Raw genomic sequence first — 19,319 nt, 5'->3', positions numbered from 1 at the left:
TCGTATTCTTCTGTCTGTCTTTCATTCTTCCGGTAGACACGTTTGCTGTTAGCTGCAGCTAGATATGTACAGTGTCTGAATCGGGGGGGAGAAGGAGGATTGAATTATGGATGAGGCTTTATAGGAGCCGGCGGCCTGTCTGGTCCCATATTCACTGTCCCATACAGGAGGAGCAGCCCTGCCCGCCAGCATCCCCGCCACGTCACTCACAGGAGGTGTTTGTGTGTGTGTGTGTGTGTTTCTGTCTAAGTACTCTATGGCACATAAAAGCATACTCAAGTGTTCTAAGAAAAATATCTCAAAACATACAGCTATTTTTTTGATAACCTTTTAGGATGTCTGAAGAGTAGTAATTCATATAAATGATATTAAGATTTACAATTGGTGTAGTGCATACAAACAATGTAGGTTTTTAGAATAGTGTTGGAGATGGAGAATCTGAAAAAATATATTTGCTCACTAACTTCTTAAGCCAATAGGGTTAGGTTAAGAAATTAATTTTTTTTATTTTTATGATTTTGTAGCTAAACTATACGTGTGGTTTGAAAACTGTTTATTATTGTTGTTGTGCCCTTGAACATCCAACTTTGAATATCTTAGGAATAAGTGCGTATGCAGAATGAACTTCTATCTACTGTGTAAATGTTAGGCTGTGCCCTACATAAACCATCTGCAACTTTTCAGAATAGTGCATCATAAGCAAGCACCTCACTGTGCCATTGCAACAGCAGGGAGCATATATCAAGTGTCATCAATCTGCCTGAAATGTGGTGACAGTGACAGAACTTGTCCAGAGGCTCAGACAGAGGCAGAGGTTGACCCAGTCTGGCAATGACACTACACTTCCAGTCATCAATTACCGGGTGGAACAGTCTGTGATGGCCTAAAGGTGGCTAAAAACACAATGTAGACATCACTTCACATTGGAAGCAGACGGAAACCTACTGCCTCTACGTCTCCGCACTGATTGGATGAGACTTGTCAGTCAAGGCTCGGAATGGCCACTAAATGGCTGAGCGGAGGCTTTCAGATTGATGCCAGGAGGAAGGGGATAGAAGAAAAGGGATGAAACAAAAGGCAGTTTGTTGTGGCTGATGTGTGATAAATGCAGCCGGTCGGGGAGTTTTCACGCTCATTGGAGCAGGTCATTATGCAGGAATTGCTGCCTGCTCGGCCCAGACGGGCCCTGTATTGGTTTGCTGAGATGCATGCAAACGACAGTGTGCATTTTCCCCTAAACCGCTAAGCTAAACCCCCCAAAAACACTCACACACAACCTGTGTTGCATGTTTCCTGGGACACACTGGCATTGAGCAGACGCTTCTCAACTGTAATAACTCAACCAAGACTACATGTGGAGTGTGTGAAGGGAATGACGTTGGTATTAAACACAGAGCAGCCAAAGAGAAAAGGGTGGGATGAAGGGGCAGAAGAAGGATTTGGGGTTAGGAACTCAAACAATTCACTTCAGTTCCCAGAGTAAACCATTCAAGACCAGATGAAGCTGAAAGGTGTTCCTCCATGTGGGAGTTCTCCAATTAACACCCCGACACTGGCATGAGCTTATCTTCAAGTTTCTACATGCAGGTTTCTTTGTGTGGTTAGGGAAATTAGATATGATGGAGACAAAACAACAAATAGAGGCCAGGGTTTTGTCTTAACCGGGTAACAGGGGCGCTGCGCCCTCATACCAAAATGCAGAAAATCATATTTCTGTTCGTCAAAAACTGTATAATTACTCAAGAAATATGAAAATTGTGTCAAATACAACGTCAGACGGCATAGACAGCTTTGTTTTTACGGAGCTTTGACGTTGCGTTGTTGTTTACATCCGCGGAGAAAGTATATGTCTTATATACAAGATCAGCGCCTCAGTAATGCCCTCATACTATATTTTTCTAGAAAAACCCCTGGAGGCACAAATAGTATGTTTTGTAAAAACTGAAATGACGACATAGTTTGACCACACAAAGCAACATTATGTTATGTTTAGGCCATATGCATTAGATCTTAATTGGCTAATAAAATTGAGATTGCAGTTCCATAAACAAAGTCAATTGATGGCAATGTGTCTCTTTATCTTGTCATTCTCTGTGAAATGAACCTGGTGTGTGAACTTGATTTAAAAAAAAAACAACAACTATAATCTCCACCCACCAACACGATAGAATAAAACCGGGACTGAACCCAACCATAGACTTTTAGAATCGGTAAACCCCTCTTGATGCAAAACATTCAGAAAACTGCATACAATGTTTTACACTGCTTTGACACTTGACTAAACTGGGACAACTATTTGATTTACTGGTTTGCTTTATGTTATTGTTAACTTTGTAAGATACTATTCAAAGTAAAACAAGCTATGCTCTGACAGCATCAGCACAACGAGCCCCCCTGTTATTCTGACTTTACATTTTAGGGAACAGAATTACTTTTTTCATTAATGCCTATCATGTGCGAGCAACATAAGGACGGTGACACAAAGACGCAGGTTCATCACTGGCGCTGACGACTTGATGTCCTGTAGGTGTTTTTTTCAAAGAACTGTGATGCATTGTTTTTTCCACATATTTCCCTGACACAGAAACGTGTCACATATAACACATTGTTATTAGAAACAGATGTTGATTTGATCGTCGGTGTCTGTGGCTTCTTTCACAACGTCGACACAGTGTCATATGCGCCGGGATACCAGGACACATTTGCATGACACACACACCTGTCGTCCACAATGCAACACGCCGCGGTAACACAATACGCAAGTAAAACTCAGGAGAGTAATGTTTCATTACATGATGAACAGAAGGTGAAGGCGAGGGTGGGGAGCCGGGGAGGCGCGCGGATGCATAACTTAAGTAAAAGCATCCAAACCCAGATTTGTTTACAGATTTGTTTAATAAGGAAAAATATATGCAAACAAATGAATTTGCCCGTGGTTGTAACTGTGTATTAAGATCATCACTTACAAGGCCAGGTCTCCTCCAGCCCTCCACAGGAGCCATCCATCATGCATTATTAAGGAACATAGAATCTGCATAAGGCAGAAACAATGCCTCCAAGAACTTTATTTATTTATTTGTTTTATCTTTTTAGGGCGCTAAGCAGCAGATCCAAGTACTGAGTCGCTGTTAGCTAATTACAAAGCATTTGATCGCTCTGCCCCCAAGATGTGCAATTATAACCTTGGTTGAAAATAAGGGAAATGTTTCACAATTTAAGAACGTGGGATATAGATGCTCTGACAAAGCTCACCTTTGTGTGTGTGTGTGTGTGTGTGTGTGTGTGTGTGTGTGTGTGTGTGTGTGTGTGTGTGTGTGTGTGTGTTGTGTATGTGTGTGTGTGTGTTTGTTTTTAATATAGTTTTTAGGTACTGAACAGGACAGGAGGCTGATTTAACAAAGCCGTTGCCCTGAAACCACGGCTGACCTCGCTGGAGGGAGATAGCAAAGGAAGAGGGAAATGTACGATTTCCCAAAGCTGCTCCAGTCACAGAGTACTAGCAGCATTTTAACTAGGAAGAAAGCAGAGGGGTACTTTAACAAAGTCGCAGCACTCCGAGCTACCTGTAGCCCTGTCTCTGCTGCAGAGCTATCTCAGCCGAGATCTCACAGCCAACGCGTATCTCTGTGCAGATCGCACAAGGAAGACAATTGTCATTAACATTTTATTAAAATGTGTCCCATCAGCAACATTTCTCCCCTCACACATCTAACCTCCTTTTTCCTCCTTTTTTCCCCTCTAATTCTAATCATCATTCCCCTCCATCACTTGCTGGGTCTAATTCCCTCTCTTCCTTCGTTTGCAAAGGACCTCTGCTTTCATCCTTGAGAAGGGGCTTTAATTTTGAAGTGCGACGCTGAATAAAGAAGGGAAGAAGGAGAGCGAGAGGGTAAGAGAGGGAGAGGGTGATATGGAAAGACAGAGCGGCGGCGGAGACGTTCGGGTGTCAATCAATCCGGCGCGAGGGGCTGCAAGAGACTAGTGTGCGTTTGATCTGTGTCTTTCAAAGGGGGAACAGCGGGAAGGGCCATCACAGATGATTTGCTTCTCGCTGCTGGCCCTGGTGCCACTCTGACAGAGAGCAATCACAAGCAGGTTAATTCAACATCTACCTTCTTAATCTTTTTTCCCCCTGTCTCTTTCTTTTGGTCTCGTTCTGTCTACTTAGATGAAACACTGCTCTTCCTGCTACCACCCCCACCTCCTTTTCCCCCTCATTTGAAAGAGAGGGAGAGATCACATGTGTACTTTCAATGATTTTTCAAACCACCTATAGTTTGATTGCTTTGGTCTTAATCGGGTTGGCTTAGGGTTGGGGTCAGAGTTTCTGCAGTCCTGCAATAGTATATGTACGTGTTGCTACAATGAAGTCACATTTTAAGGATGCTGTTATGCATTGTCGAAAGCAAAGTAGGATCTGTACATTTTCATCTTCTAGGGTTAGAAACACCATAAGCTGTATTTTAGGTTCATATCTGTGGTATGTTGTGACCAGAATATGAAGTAGAGTCATGATGACATCTTGAAAACATGCTGCTTAACTTGACTGAAGGAGAAGGATATGTTTTCTCCGGATGACTGAAAGACGACACAAGATCTGACCTTCACTCATAGCACTGAGAACTGAAACCCATACTGCTTTCTTAGCTGTGTGGAATCACAGTAAGATAATAGCCACCTTTAAGATGAGGCCACAGCATTGGCTTTGACGTGGATAGAGAAATACTCTGGATGATTGTAGTTTTCTTAACAGGCCACACAAAGGTGGACAAAATTCAACAAAATGAATCTTATTCTACAAAAGGTCAGCCGTGCATAAGGACAAACAGAGGTTGGGGAAATCCTAGGGGTGAAAGGGTAAGAAGAAGCGTAAAGGTGTGCTTTGGTTAAAGGTGAGAGGGTATGGAGAATATGAAGGAGGAAGGTGTTTTAAGAGAAGTTGAAGGTAAAAAGGTTGCGACGAGAGGTTAGGACATGGAAGTAAAGAAGATCAAAGACAGAAGTTGGTCATTGAATTGGAAGAAAATAAATTATACTGACAAAGAATAAGCCAGATTGATAAACTTTTCAGAGTCAGCACAAAGACACTCCATTAAGTTTCAACAGGAAATAAGAATACAGCCATTTTCCAGAAATGTCCCTGCCTGGCCTTTTTCCCCATGGTGCTCTATTCCTACTCTACTGCTTTATGTAAGGTCAAAGGAATAACAGGATAAAGGCTGTCCTCTCTGCTCCCCTGAAGGACAAGCACTCTGGCGATTGGATTTGGTGGCCTTCAAGGACAAAGGAGGAACACTGGGATACAAAGGAACCAATAGTGGAAGAACAAGATTTCATCTGTCTCCGTGGCCTGAGTGAGTGGCAGGGATGGCTGGACCGGCAATCTTCGAGTGCTGCCTCTTTGTGTCTGGGTGCCCTCCATCAGCATTGAATAGCAGGGCTCGAAGCATTGACAAAAAACAAGCTCAAGGATTCTGGAAGATCTGACCTCTGTGGAATGATAGAGCCCGGGCAGGGTAGTTGGGTCAGCCAGCTGGTCTCATACAGTGAATCCAAACGTTCATTTATCTTTCGGTATACTGTATGTGCGTAGATGTTTGAGTTCAAGTTAGGAATCAAAACGAAGAAGTTTCGAGAGGTAGGTCAGACAATGGAAAGTTACATGGTCAAAATGGCAGAAACAATGGGAACACATGAGATAGACAATATGTTCCAAGCGATCCTCAACATAGGAACTTAAAGGTGCACTTCACTGATTTCCTCTGGCACCTTCATAATGTTAAACAAAATGATCGGTAAAGAGCAGCAACAGCAAGAGATGATATACCCTTACCTTTAGTCCCTAGAATGAAGGAAGCACAGGGAACTCTGGATCCTATATTTCAAACTTTGGTAGGAATGGGCAACCCCCCCTCACGGTTAAACTCAGGCTAGACATTCCTGTAAGCATGGAGCTCCAATGCCCTTCAAACACAAACGTTCTGAGGACTGTCATCAAGGCAATGTTCTAAATATATATATGTCTTACTCCTTAGAGACTTCTCATTAGGGATAATGGTGAATTTTTCAATGAACAGGGATTCTAGAGTAGAAATCGAACAATTAGATACCTGCATGTAGGTAGGCAAGGTCTGGATTCTCAATATCGGGGTGGCTCTCCTTCAGGTGGTTGCGGAACTCCATGGGTGAGTTGGTGGCATGGATACATTTGGGACAGTTGTACATCTTCACGCCCTCGTGTTTGCCCGTATGGAGAATGTGCTTCCGGATGTTCTCAGCACAGTTAGATCTGGGGGAGACAAACAAAGATAAGAGGGCCTCATTGCTTTTTGGAATAGATAGAAAAATACAAAAAATGATTAAAAGACGAGAGTCATGAGGGAGAAAACACGAAATAAACCACTTGGCAACTTTCCCAAGAAAGGTTTGTTTTACTAACGTTTTATTTTGTGGCAATGATGACACACACTCTCAAAGCATTCATTGCCTAAATACGCCTCTGTGAAACAGACCAAGCGAAACACGGATAGACCGGGTTGGATGTGTTGTGGGGGTGGCGGTAGCAGTGGGAGAAGGCCATTGTGAGACCGTGCATGAATCTAAAGGCCTGCTAAGTTCGCTGTAAAATCATCTCCTGAAGAAAAGGGAGTTAACAAGTGTACTTTCAATGACTTTTCAAACCACCTATAGTGTAATTGCTTTGGTCTTAATCAGGTTATGAGTGGTTGAATTCCTGCGGTCCTGCAAGTTTATTAATGTGTGGCCACAATGAAGCAAATTGAGAGGAAACTGTAACATATTGGTGAAAGCAAGGCGGGATATGTACTTTTTTTCTAGGGTAAGAAACAACATACGCTTTATTTTTGGATCATTCCTTTTACTGTCACTCTTTTGCTTCATATCTGAGGTGTCCTAAGACAGCTGTTATGCATTATGTATCTTTTAGTAATAGTAGGAAAGGTATAGTAATATTTGTGTGTGCGTGTAGGAATTTGTGGGTCTTTGGGCGGTTCAGATAGGGCAGTGAGCTACTGCAGGGTGTAGGATGTAATGATGTCAGCTCAGAGACTCACACACAACCCTCTTCTGATTAATGATGCTGCCTGACCTGCTCCCAGGCTCTATCTAAACCTGCCTACAGACACACACACAAACACACACACACACACACACACACACACACACACACACACAAATGGGGTACTGAAGAGACAAACATGCACATACATTCATACAAACATAGACATAAACAAACCTTTGCCAAAATACAAATCTCTGATATGACTTCACGGTTGCAGATATACAGACATGAATCCATAAACACTTACACACATGTGCACAAGCAAGCACATAATGCATCATGCAAGCGAAGCATGTGCAGTGTAGAACACAGTTTCATACACACACATAAACACACGGCGTCATGTGTTGATGGATTGGGCACTCGTGCTCAGTTTGGACCTGACATTCTCGGACAGTATAATACGCAATTACTCTCCCTTATCACCTTGGCCGGGACAATAAAGCCTCACAGTGCCATAGCTCACGCCAGCCAAGGAGAGAATTTGTTTTCACTTTTGCAGAGACACCTCTCTCCATCATGGGGCCACAAGTCCAGCCCGGATCCACTTGGGGCCTTACAAAGGAAAAAGGAGAGCCCTCACTGGGTTCTGTTGATGTTGTATGAAAAACATAAGCATTTGCCACTGGTGAACAATGAGGGCTCTTCACAAAAGTCAACACTGGAGTCGGTTGGGGTATTTTTTTTAAGTGGTTACTTACAGTAGTGTAGGAATGTGTGTTTTACCAGTTTATTGAATTAGATATATAAAGAAATATCTAATTCACGAACGTTTGATTTATGTTGGAAAAGGTCATGCTAGGCTCAAAGGAAGTGAGGGATTTGGATTTGGAGTTGGTTTAAAGTTAAGCAATACTTGTCATCCTTTAATTCTGAAATGATATGCGGTACAAGAATACCTGACTAAATATTATATTTATAAAAAGAAGCCCCGGAAAGAATGATGCTTTACTTAGTCCTAGTATAAAAGTAATATACATTCAAGGTCTTGTAGGTTTACATCAATGCCGAGTGTAAGGAGTGTGAAGAGCTTTTAAAGTATACATGAGATTTTCATTGACTTGATATTAACACATATTCTCAATCATTTAGCCAACAGATTGGCACACACTGTTGTGATTACAGCCGTCACGCACAACTATAACAGGTTCACTGACAAATCATGGCAACATCTGCTGACTGTTTTTCTGCTTAATGAAAAAAACAAAGAGACGTAAGAACTTCAACTGTCACATGCTCATAAATTACGGCAAATCAAGCTGCTTAAATATGCATTTATTTTTTTACTAAAAGTGAACTGATTTCTTATTCGAAAGTGGGAGCATAAATAGATACAATTTGTAGCGGAGCTAAAAGGTTCTAAAGAGAGTGCGGGTGGATTCCTGGGGGGGGGGGGGGGGGGGGGGGGGGGGGGGGGGGGGGGGGGGGGGGGGGGGGGGGGGGGAGTAATTGTCATATTAAAACAACACAACGTGCATTTAGGAGTCAGCAGGTGTCACAGTTAGTGAAAGCCCACACCAGCCCTCCTACTATACACCGTATTAATTAGTCCAACACTGTTTCAACTTCCTCCCCCATCCGCGCACTCACCATGGGAATCAGCCATTCTGATGCTCCATGAATGCATCACCCCTTCCTCTAACTCTTTCTGTGTCTCCCGCTTCATTTTCAGCCATTTCCATATTCCTCCTCCCAACGAGTGTATGGTAATGGGAGAGGTGTAATTGAGAGGCGCTTCGTTAGAGGAGACTCAAATGTGTTTCTTTGTGTGTGTTAAGGAATTGGGTGTATTAGGATCATTGGTGCCATTTGGATCTTTTTCTGCCAAGGAGGCCCAGTTATCATCATTAATGTCCCGCCCCCCCCCCCCCCCCCCCCGCTCATTCCTCCCTCATCTCTCCCTTCACTTTACAAGGTCACAAACCTCCCTGGCATTGACGGTGAGTGTCATCCTCAAAGCCGCCATCACCTCCAATTGAAACTAATTTTAAACAGGTAGATTGAAACATGAATGAAGCGGCATTCGATAAACAATAATAGCCATGGAAGGATGGCAGGAGTCAGAGGGTATGTATCAATTAGACCGCTTAAGATGCAACAGTGACTTTAATGAGGAAAAGAAACCTTGTCATTGTGAACAATATAAATTATTCCTTAAAAACTGGAGTAAAGAAGTTGTGCAGCTTGCATAAATAGCTGCAGAATAGTCAAATAGACATCATTAATTGACAGCCCAGGACTCCCATTAGAATATTTTTACTACTATTCCCCAACTATAATTATCCCTTCTCTATTATCTATCACTGTCTGGATAGCAGATGAGTGGCATTTGATAGATCATTCACTCCCTGCTCATTTACATGCATTTGAGGAGCAGCCTTGATGGAGATCACATTGTATCAAGTGGGAACCATAGATAACATTCAATATGGATATTTTAATAGTGGAAATAGGATATATACGTGTGAAAAAATGAGCAAAAACTGTCAATCGCACAACTAATTCATTTGTCTCAGACCTAAATATGTCTTTACAACGGCACCATATTTTAATAAGTTTAAAATGTTGAGGTCATAGGTCATCTAGTCCCTCCTTATCGTGGTCAGGCCACCAGAGACGTCAGGGTTTTTAAACATGTATTCAGAGAGTAAGCAGGGGTGGAGGCGAGGGCCCTCGAGGCTGTCTGGGGCCCGCACATTCAATTCCTCATCCTCACATTAGAAAGCCAGCGGGGCGTTTCCCCCAACCTCCCCCTCCTCCCACCTTGCCCCACCCCCCTTCCTCTGCCTGCAGGACCGTTCAGAACCCCTGAGGGCCACCAAAATGTTAATTGGGATTCTAATTTACTGTTTCATTGGCCCCCATCTGTAATGATCATTAAGTATCAGTGTGGGAACAATGGGGCCAGGAACATTTTCGCTTTACGGTATCTCTGATTCTGGGGTGAGTCTACTGTAGTGGTTTGATATGGGACCAAAGTGTGACCTCAAGGGAAAATAAATCAGACATTTTCATATTTTTTCATCTATATTATCAATCCTAAAGCGTTTGGCGAATAAGATTACCAAGACATTTGAATACAATTCAATGAAATGCAGGTTGCTGGGATCTGAGGTTTAGTATCACGAGGTACAGAATGTCTGTCACAGTGCATATGGAGATTTGTGCAAAACATCTAATTGTGATTCCAAAATGTATCCGTTGACTACAGGCAGTTAGACAACACTAAGGCTGCAGCCACACAAGGACGATAACGGTCGTATCTGCTACAGTTCTCTATCAGATAGACGGTTCGGCCACACGAGGCCGACATGGAAACGCAGAAAACGATAACGATAACGGGTCCCAAGGTGGGTAGATCTGCGGACGAAACGCACTGGGGGGCCAAACGGCTCCGTGATTACGCCCCCTGCTGCTAAATCCAGCGCGAAGAATAAACAGAAGGGCAACCATGGCAACCATGCATGCACGAGAAGTCTTCTTCGCTGCTTTTGGTGTATTTTGTGGCAGAAGTACAGCGCCACTTACAGGCCCGGCATATGTACTACAGCGTCTCCAGCGGTTCGAGCTGTCTCGTGTGGACGGACACATTTCTGGTGCCTATTGCGTGTGGACGGAAGACTTTTTTGATAACGATTTCGGTGCGTTTCCGTTATCGTCCTCGTGTGGCTGCAGCTTAAGAGCCTGATGTTTGGCAGGTCTATTTTTTCTAGTGTTCAACATCTTAATTTAGCATGCAAGCATTTTCTACTTACTACTTCACAAAGTACAGCTAAGGCTAATTGGAAGGTCATGTTTAGGTGTATTTTTTACTTTATACGTAAAAACTTTGATTGGTGCATGATGAAGTGTCAGAAGATAGTCATAGCAATAGACTTGAAGTCAACATGAAGTCCTGTATACAGTGCCCTGGCAATCAATCCGATTGTTGATGTAGCATTTCACAAAAAAATACAAATCTGGCAACCAAGTAGTGACTCTAAAGATAAAGTCAGTGCATCACCAGGTTTGGTTGGATTCATCCAATAGTAGTTGAGATATTTCAGTCTGAACCAAAGTGGTAAACAGACCATTCATTGGCCTAAAAACAATGTAGTTGAACTCTGACCTCATATTACAAGACAAGGGCAGTCACCCCACGCAGTTACATGACACCTCCTCTGAATACCTTATATGCATCATAAATGAAACGTCAGTTAAAATCTCCCACACTGGTCGTTCCTTAATTGATATTACAGAGAGATACTTCATGATAACTTTAGGTACAAGGTGAGTTACTCCTGTGATAATTAGGAAATAATAGCCTGACTGCAATTATTACGTCTCAGCATTTAATTTTTTCAGTAAGTCGGACTGCGTATTAAAAGACTTGTGAAATGAGCAGAGCGCTTCACTGCGGCGGAGCAGGTGTAGCAAGCTGCCGAAATGACTTTGTCACAGAGGGGAAAAAAGGAATGACGAGTACATCTAAAACCAATGATGGGTTTGAGATCGTTCCCTTTCACACTTTCACGAGGAAGAGAGAGACAGAGGGAGGGAGGAAAGGGGAGACGGAGGGAGAGATAGAGAGAGATGGAGATGTGCAACGCCAGCCAAAACTTTTTCAATTTCACCGACAATTTCCTGTGTAATTACTGATCTGGTATGATGGTGTTTTAATGACAGGGACCTGCCAGTGAGGGGACATTGTGTGTGTGTGTGTGTGTGTGTGTGTGTGTGTGTGTGTGTGTGTGTGTGTGTGTGTGTGTGTGTGTGTGTGTGTGTGTGTGTGTGTGTGTGTGTGTGTGTGTGTGTGTGTGTGTGTGTGTGTTGGGGGGAGATCTGGCTGGGCTTGTTGATGATGGCAGAGTGATGAGATGGAGTCGTGCTGTGGAGATTACACCTGTCTGCCCTCCACCACACACACATACAGCCTTTAGCATTAACACCCCCCCCCACCCCCACCTACCCTCTAAACTACCACACAATGCCACCTGCTATCTCACCATCACACTCACTCACTTACATGCCCCCCCCCCCCACCTCCCACCTATCAACCCCCTGATCATCAGTGCCATGGTGGCGGCCATCAGCTCCACCAACCATGGGGCGGGTCAATGAGCCGGTACCTGTAGTCGCACCAGGGGCAGCGGTATGGCTTCTCTCCGGTGTGGACGCGCTTGTGCCGTGATAGGTGGGACTGCGTGGTGGAGGCGAAGCTGCACAGCTTACATTTGAAGGGTCTCTCTCCTGTGGGGTTGAAATGAAAAGAGACAATGGATGGTGATGAGCCGAAGATGACATTAATGTCACATATAGACATATTAAGATACAAATGTATTTCATGTAATAATATACTTTTACTATTACTGCCATTTGCTGGCAGATACTTTTTTTACATGTTTCACTTAATTTTTGAAAGGCTGCTATAATTATTTTTGTATTATTGTATCCTTGCTTCATTATTCTATGCTGTTTTATTTTCTTTGTCTTTATCTGTTCTGTAATAGAGCTGTAACAATGTTAATATGCCCTACGCGTTAGGGTTAGGGTTAAATAAAGGAATTATGACTCTGATTCTGAAATGTAGGTGGGCTACAATTGAAATGGTTTGGAAACGTGTGGCAACATTTTACTCGATTTATGCAACTTAGGTTGTTTATTATGCATAACTTTACTTTTTCAGACACCACTGTTGGGAGGTGAATCTTCTTGGTGCTGTATAGATTTGTTTGTTTTGTTAAAAAAAAAGGTGGCATATATTGCTGCAACAACAGCTATTAACAGTTCTTAATTCGCTGTGAAACTACACTATCTACATTTAATGAAAGCAATTTGTGTGCTTGGTTACTCAAAACACTGCAGATTTGTTTATATGTGAAATGATGCATGGGAGTTTAGGTGTTAGCACAGAAAGGGTTTGTGTCAATTAAATTATTAATATCCCTTGAATCTGGAACTATTTGTAAAGTGTGCTTATTTAAAGTCCTGTGGTCAATTTTCTGTTTGTATTTAAACACCAAAAGTAGTTGAACTACCATTTATTTTTTTAGGATGAAATGCTGGATACAGTTGTAGTCAAAAGATAAAGTATAAGTTGAGTTTTCAAACTGTCAGTTAACTGTAACTTTAAAAGGCAATACTCTTAATGGTAAAAGCATGCTCACAGGGTCAAGGTAGTGATGGCAAAGTTTTGTATTTAAACATTTTTCAAATGGCAGATCAGAGTAAGGGGTTAATTTATTTGGCAGTCGTAGTTTAAAACCTGCAATACAAAGCTCAGGCTGTTTTATAGAGCTTCTAACCTACAGAACATTGAAGACGTTTTGTTAACGTGACAATCAGTTGACTCTTGTAGTCTCCAATATTTTTTTAAATACGGCTTTAGTGACATTTCCATACTGACAAGACTTTCATTAGCCACTGACTCATGGTACATAAATGGTGGCATAAAATGGGAAATATAAGAAACTAAATAATGACAGAATGTTGTTTCAGAGATTCAAACCACAAAAATGTTGACATTAGCAGTGGCCTTGTGTAAAATCTCTATGAATCAAACACCGTCCGACATGGTGGTCCCTTCATGTGCAGCTGCATGGCAACATTTGAATGCGTGGCTAAATCAGTGGAATTGACACATGTCAACACAGGACAGAAATTGGAGGATTGGAATAGGAAATGGTAGCAAACAAAATGAATTATAAAAAGCCAAAATGAATATTTATAACAGGATTCTTGATCCTTGGGCGACTGCCAGACAACGGTTAAGAACAGTATTTGTTTCACTATCCCAATTTCCAAAAAAAAGCGCTCGTTATTGACAGCCTATCTGAAAAATGCAATTTCCCTAAGCGACAGAATGACATGGTGAAATGATAACTGAAATTAAAAATCTCAGATTCAGTCAGCCATACTGGTACACATGCCTATCACTGACAGCGGCATGTCACACTGATGTGCCTGTGTGTGTGTGTGTGTGTGTGTGTGTGTGTGTGTGTGTGTGTGTGTGTGTGTGTGTGTGTGTGTGAAAGAAAGAAAGAAAACTGTGGAAAAACTGTGGAAAAAGGTGAGTGTCAATCAACGTCCAAGATTATGAAGCTCTGCACAGTTTGTGTGTGTGCTCAGATTAGTTTTGGACATCAGTTCAGGGTGTGTGCGTGTGCGTGTGTGTGTGTGTGTGTGTGTGTGTGTTGCTGCTTACCTGTGTGTTGGCGTCTGTGTTTGGTGAGGGCGTGTCTCGTGCCTCCAGCAAAACCACACAGGTCACACAGATAAGACTTTTCTCCTATAGAGACAGATTGAGAGAAGACAAAAAGTAATGATAAAGCATTAGGAAACATTGGTAAAAGAAATGACAATGAAGAGGCCCTATTATGCTTTTTGGGGATTTTAGCTTATAGGTTTTAGTACAAGTCAATGGTCTGCAATGACTAAAACCTCAAAGTTCCCTCCAGAGGGAGTTTCTCTCCCCCCACGCCTCCATTGGACTCCCTTTTTTATTTCAGTAACAGTGACATCACTATATGTGTTTCTATTGGCTAGCGCTCATACAAATTGTACGTGCTAAGGGGAGGGACATCTCTAATTTGTTGGCCAATCACAACAGAGCCGGCCAGCTGACCAATCAGAGCAGACTGGGCTCTGGTTTCAGACAGAGGGTGAAAAGAGGTGCTGCAGAACAGGCAGTATGAGGAAAATAAAGACATTAACATTAAAGTATAAATGAGACGAAAGTTAATCTTACCCTATCTGGTTCTTGCTGCCTCTCCCCTTATTCTGTCTTGACATCATGACATGTCACAGTAGAGGCACAAAAAACATATCTGAACCTGAAAAGGAGCATAATAGCGCCCCTTTATAAAAATGACATTAAATCAAGACAGAATAAGGGGAAAGGCAGCAAGAACCAGATAGGGTCAGATTAACTTTCGTCACATTTATACTATATTGATTAACTATTCATTTATACACTCATTCAAATCCAGATATCCATTATGAGACAAAAATATAATTCTTCAAACTACAATTCATATACACATCCAACTTTTGCAAGTAGCACAAAATGTCTTTGATAAATATCCATCACAGTTTATAGACTTTGATAATGATCAACATTTCATGTTGATAGATATTTCTAAATGTTGTTAAAGGATACCAAACCGTTAATATTTAGGGATGTAGACACCAGTTAAGCTTATAAAACTGAATTAAATGACAACATGTTTATGCTTTTGATATGTTTTAACAGTTTCATGTTCTATTTGTTGATATAATTTTGGATGAAAGCGTATTATGACACTGCAGATGCAATTAATGCCAACAATAGCAAAGTAAACTGCACATGAGTTTGTGAAGGTACACAATTTATGACATTTGTCTAATCTCAGTTGTTTTACCTCAACTGAATATGGCATAGTGTAAAATATCTGTCACTAATACTTTTGCATTTCAAGCTTGCGTCGACATTAATAAAAAATAAATACAATTGCATTGCAAGCTTAAACACCGTGGTGGTAATACGTGAAAGGTTATTGAAGTAGATTTCATGAAATATTGAATCCTTTCGCGTGATGGAGAAAGGAAGGAGTGATACCTCCTTCACTTGAGTACTGCTGAAATGTCATTAAGCAAGGCAGTGGGCGCTCAAGTAAAGACAAAGAAGGAGAAAATATTGTGTGAGGGATGTGTGAAAGGAGGAGAAAGGCAGAAGGCGAGAGAAGAAAAGACAGAGTGAACAGATGAGCGGTGGCTAACAGATGAGCGCAGCAGAAGTCACAGATCACTAGTGTATATCCATCAGAGCCCTCACTGCTAACTAATTCCTCCAATCAGATGGATCCGTGTAAATATGTCAAATGGGGGAACGGGAAATTGCCAGTGTGGTTTATTGACTGTGATAAAATCTGAAAAGCACCGCTGAACATAATTACATACTTGTCAGAGCCATAAAAATTAGCTTTATTATCAATGGGATGGTTTTGTACAACTTCATTTGGGGGCGATGCCTTCCAGATGGGGAGCGTGGAGAGCTTTTTTACACTCCTGCTCTCTTCCCTGCATCTGGCTCCGTCATTAACAGCATGATGGTGTCTCTCTCTCTCCCTTTCTAACTCTTTTTTTTCTCTCTCTGCCATGGCACACAGGCAGTCACACACTCCTGCGCACACACAGCAACATTTGTGATAAGCCTCACTCAGGGAAACACATTTATAGAATGGGCGCAGATGTGTAGGCAAATAGGCACTGACATACCCAGATGCAGATATCAGAATCAGAAATCCTTTCTTCAACCCACAGTGCGAAATATTTGACTATTACAGCAAATAAATGCAAGTACAATAGGTAGGCTAACATCTTTAATAGGGCATCTTTTTAGATAAATAATAAATAAATAATTGGGATTCTTTTTAAGGATATGGCATAACCGATATGATTCCCGATATAATAAGGATTGATCCTTTTTGAAAAATGTTTCACATAATTATAAAAATATATATTAAGATAATCAAGGTTAGATATATTAGGGGATCTGTACCAAACAAGGATTTCTTTTATTAAGTCTGTAGAATACCATTTTTAAGCTGGGACTTTTCTGCAGCACCACAATACTTAAGTAAGAACCAGATTTTCAAATATTTTGTTCTTATCAAACATTTAGCTCACCTACAATTTTTCATATTGCTGATTTCGATAACTATTCCATAATTTTTGCATTGTTTTATATTAAATAAAGAGACAAGAATGTGAAGAAAAAAAACATAAAAAGTCAAATTTAAAAAAGATTGGTAAATGTCAAACAGACTACATTTACTTTATAAAGAGCTTTTCTATTTTTTGTGACAATCAATGTGCTTTCCAACATTCACACACATTTGTATGTTGCCCAAAGATTACATCAACATGTGTATTGCAGTGGCTGGGAATCGAACCACCGACCTTCAGGTTGGCAAGCAACCACCTCACAGCCACAGCTGGCCCATATAGAATTAGAAGCGGCATTATCCCTTGAAAAAGAGATCGTTGATCTCAATGGGATTTTTTAACCTGGTTAAATAAAGGCTACAAACATTATAAAAGTACATGAACAGATAAAGTGTGTGAGGTAGCAGTCAGTAATGATAATAAACTGTATTTGAGTGGATATAGCAGTGGTTATTGCACAAGATTGTTATAGTCAGTGTTGTATGTTCCCACACACACATCGAAGTGCATGTGTCGTCTATCAGCAAGTTTCCGCACATACATGGGATCACCGTAGGTAGCACACGTTCTAACATACAGACACAAGCGCTGCAGCTGTGTGCATCACGTGCAGCCGAGATCCCCATCGCCTAAATATTCATCTGAATGCTGATGTTGAACTCTCGCCACACGCTGATAACACATTTGGGTGACTCTTCCAGCTGGGCCTCTGCTGCTCTTCTGCACAGATAACAGCTTTCAGCGGGTCCGCAGAGACAAAGCAGCCTCAAGTTTCCTCTATTACACCCATTTAAAGCCACTCGACTGTGAGAAGAGTTTTAATGCAGTGCCACTTAGAGGGGGAGAAAAACAGCCTAGAAAAGGGGCATTCGGTCCAGGTTCACTTTTTATATCCCAGCGTGAATGACCTTTAAGGGAACAAGGTTTTAATATAATAACACGGCCATTCTGCTGCTTTCTGTGGCCGCTTTAAGTCACCCTTTTCATTTGCTGTTCCAAATACCTCATGTGGGATGTTCTTGGTTAAGAAATATAACTTAATGAAAAAAAAAAAGAACTAGCATTTTGCTTAAATTAAATGGAAACAAACTAGGTAGAATAAACATAAGCAATAAGGAAGGATACATCACCCTGATTGACAAATGATCTATAACTATCAGAAACACTGCAGAAATCACAACTTAGCCCCATAGATGGAGGGGAAAAAGAAGGACATTATTGATATTTCAAACCCTAACATTCTGTTTCAAATCAATATCTATCTTACCCTTACCCTATATACATGACTAAACTAAAATAAAAAGTTAAATAAACAACATGTTTGGATATTGTTCATGACTCCGGTCAAAAACGTTGCGAAAACTTGCAACTGGCGTCACATTTTCATAAAAATAAGGTAATATCCTAAATAGGGCTTTTTGTGGCTGCCCACTATAAACCTTTCTAGAAGAGAATGAAAAAAAACTCTTCAGAAATCTATGTGATATTTAAAACTGTTTGTCCAAACTTTGGCAGATCATTTTGTGATTGTGTAGGACCATCAAAACCGACCAACAAAGAGTCGTCCAGTGTTCTGTATTTTCTGGAATAGTTACTGAGGATCTGGTCAGACCTTTTCTTCCTATCAGAAAAACTGCACGGGTCCCTCCTCCTTTCCTGCCCTCCCTCCCTTCCAACTCTCATTACGGCCAACGCTACAAGACCCCACCGCAGAAAAATCCATAGCCATCGATCCCTGCTACCAGCCGCGGTCGCCACAATTATTCTTGAGGAGGAAACGTTGGCGATAAATTACATGTGTGCTTTTCATCTGCTGCTCTGTGGCGGTCAGCCCTCTGAGGGACTTGGGTTGGGGACGGCGAGTTGGGGTTGGGGGAGAGTGACACGCTGCTGTCAACGCTGGAGGATGCGGTCAAAGCAAGGTGGACCCCCATCCAGGACACAAGCTTGCATTGACTTCCCTCTTTCCTGATTCACCACAAAAGACGACACCAAATAACCTTATGCAACATTAACCCTAGAGCCACATTAATTAGCCTCTAACTTCAATCTCACACTTACCTTAACTTAATCAACCACCAAACAAAAACAAATTAAGGATATAAAGGACCCTGTTTAAAAGCATAAAAGACTCAGTGTACCAAGTCTAGACACTAAAATGCCCTAAAAAACTACATTTCCTGCTAATGTGTTTGCACTTGGAGCACTTAAACTTTTTGGCTTTTTGAATATTGGCTCATCATTTCTCCTCTTTTGTTCCCATGATACACTTCAACCCACCAACTCTTCCAGGAATTAAATATATGCCTTTAATGCAAGACAATAAAAAGGACTTCGAAGTCAAAATATACAACCTTTCTTTGCATGTGTGTGAATATATAAAGTATATATGTGAGTCTGTGTGTGTGTATGTGTGTTTTAAATAACCCCAGAGGCGCTTGCATGCAGCTATAATTGCCTCCCTCATTAGTTATGTTTTAGCAGGAGCGGATGGGAGGGCAATTAATTTTACCGCTTAATTTGTGACACGGAATCCGCTGCTGTATTGATGTGC

The 19,319-nt window shown here is 41.5% G+C and overlaps 1 protein-coding gene across 1 annotated transcript in view; it reads right to left on the bottom strand.

The window, feature by feature from the left end:
• The window catches only part of znf407 (zinc finger protein 407), a 138,504-nt gene that overhangs the window by 33,613 nt on the left and 85,572 nt on the right, over positions 1 to 19,319 (bottom strand). Inside the window, exons 7-9 of the mRNA XM_034128001.1 lie at positions 14,265 to 14,348; positions 12,190 to 12,310; positions 6,111 to 6,289 (exon numbers count right to left, since the gene is read on the bottom strand). Coding sequence (XP_033983892.1) covers positions 6,111 to 6,289; positions 12,190 to 12,310; positions 14,265 to 14,348 — 384 coding nt within the window. The remainder of the gene's footprint in view (positions 1 to 6,110; positions 6,290 to 12,189; positions 12,311 to 14,264; positions 14,349 to 19,319) is intronic.

Source organism: Trematomus bernacchii, unplaced genomic scaffold (assembly GCF_902827165.1).
Source record: "Trematomus bernacchii unplaced genomic scaffold, fTreBer1.1, whole genome shotgun sequence".
In the NCBI taxonomy this organism is placed as follows: domain Eukaryota; kingdom Metazoa; phylum Chordata; class Actinopteri; order Perciformes; family Nototheniidae; genus Trematomus; species Trematomus bernacchii.
Note: the sequence above shows the minus strand (reverse complement) of the source record. Positions and strands in the feature narration are given on the sequence as shown.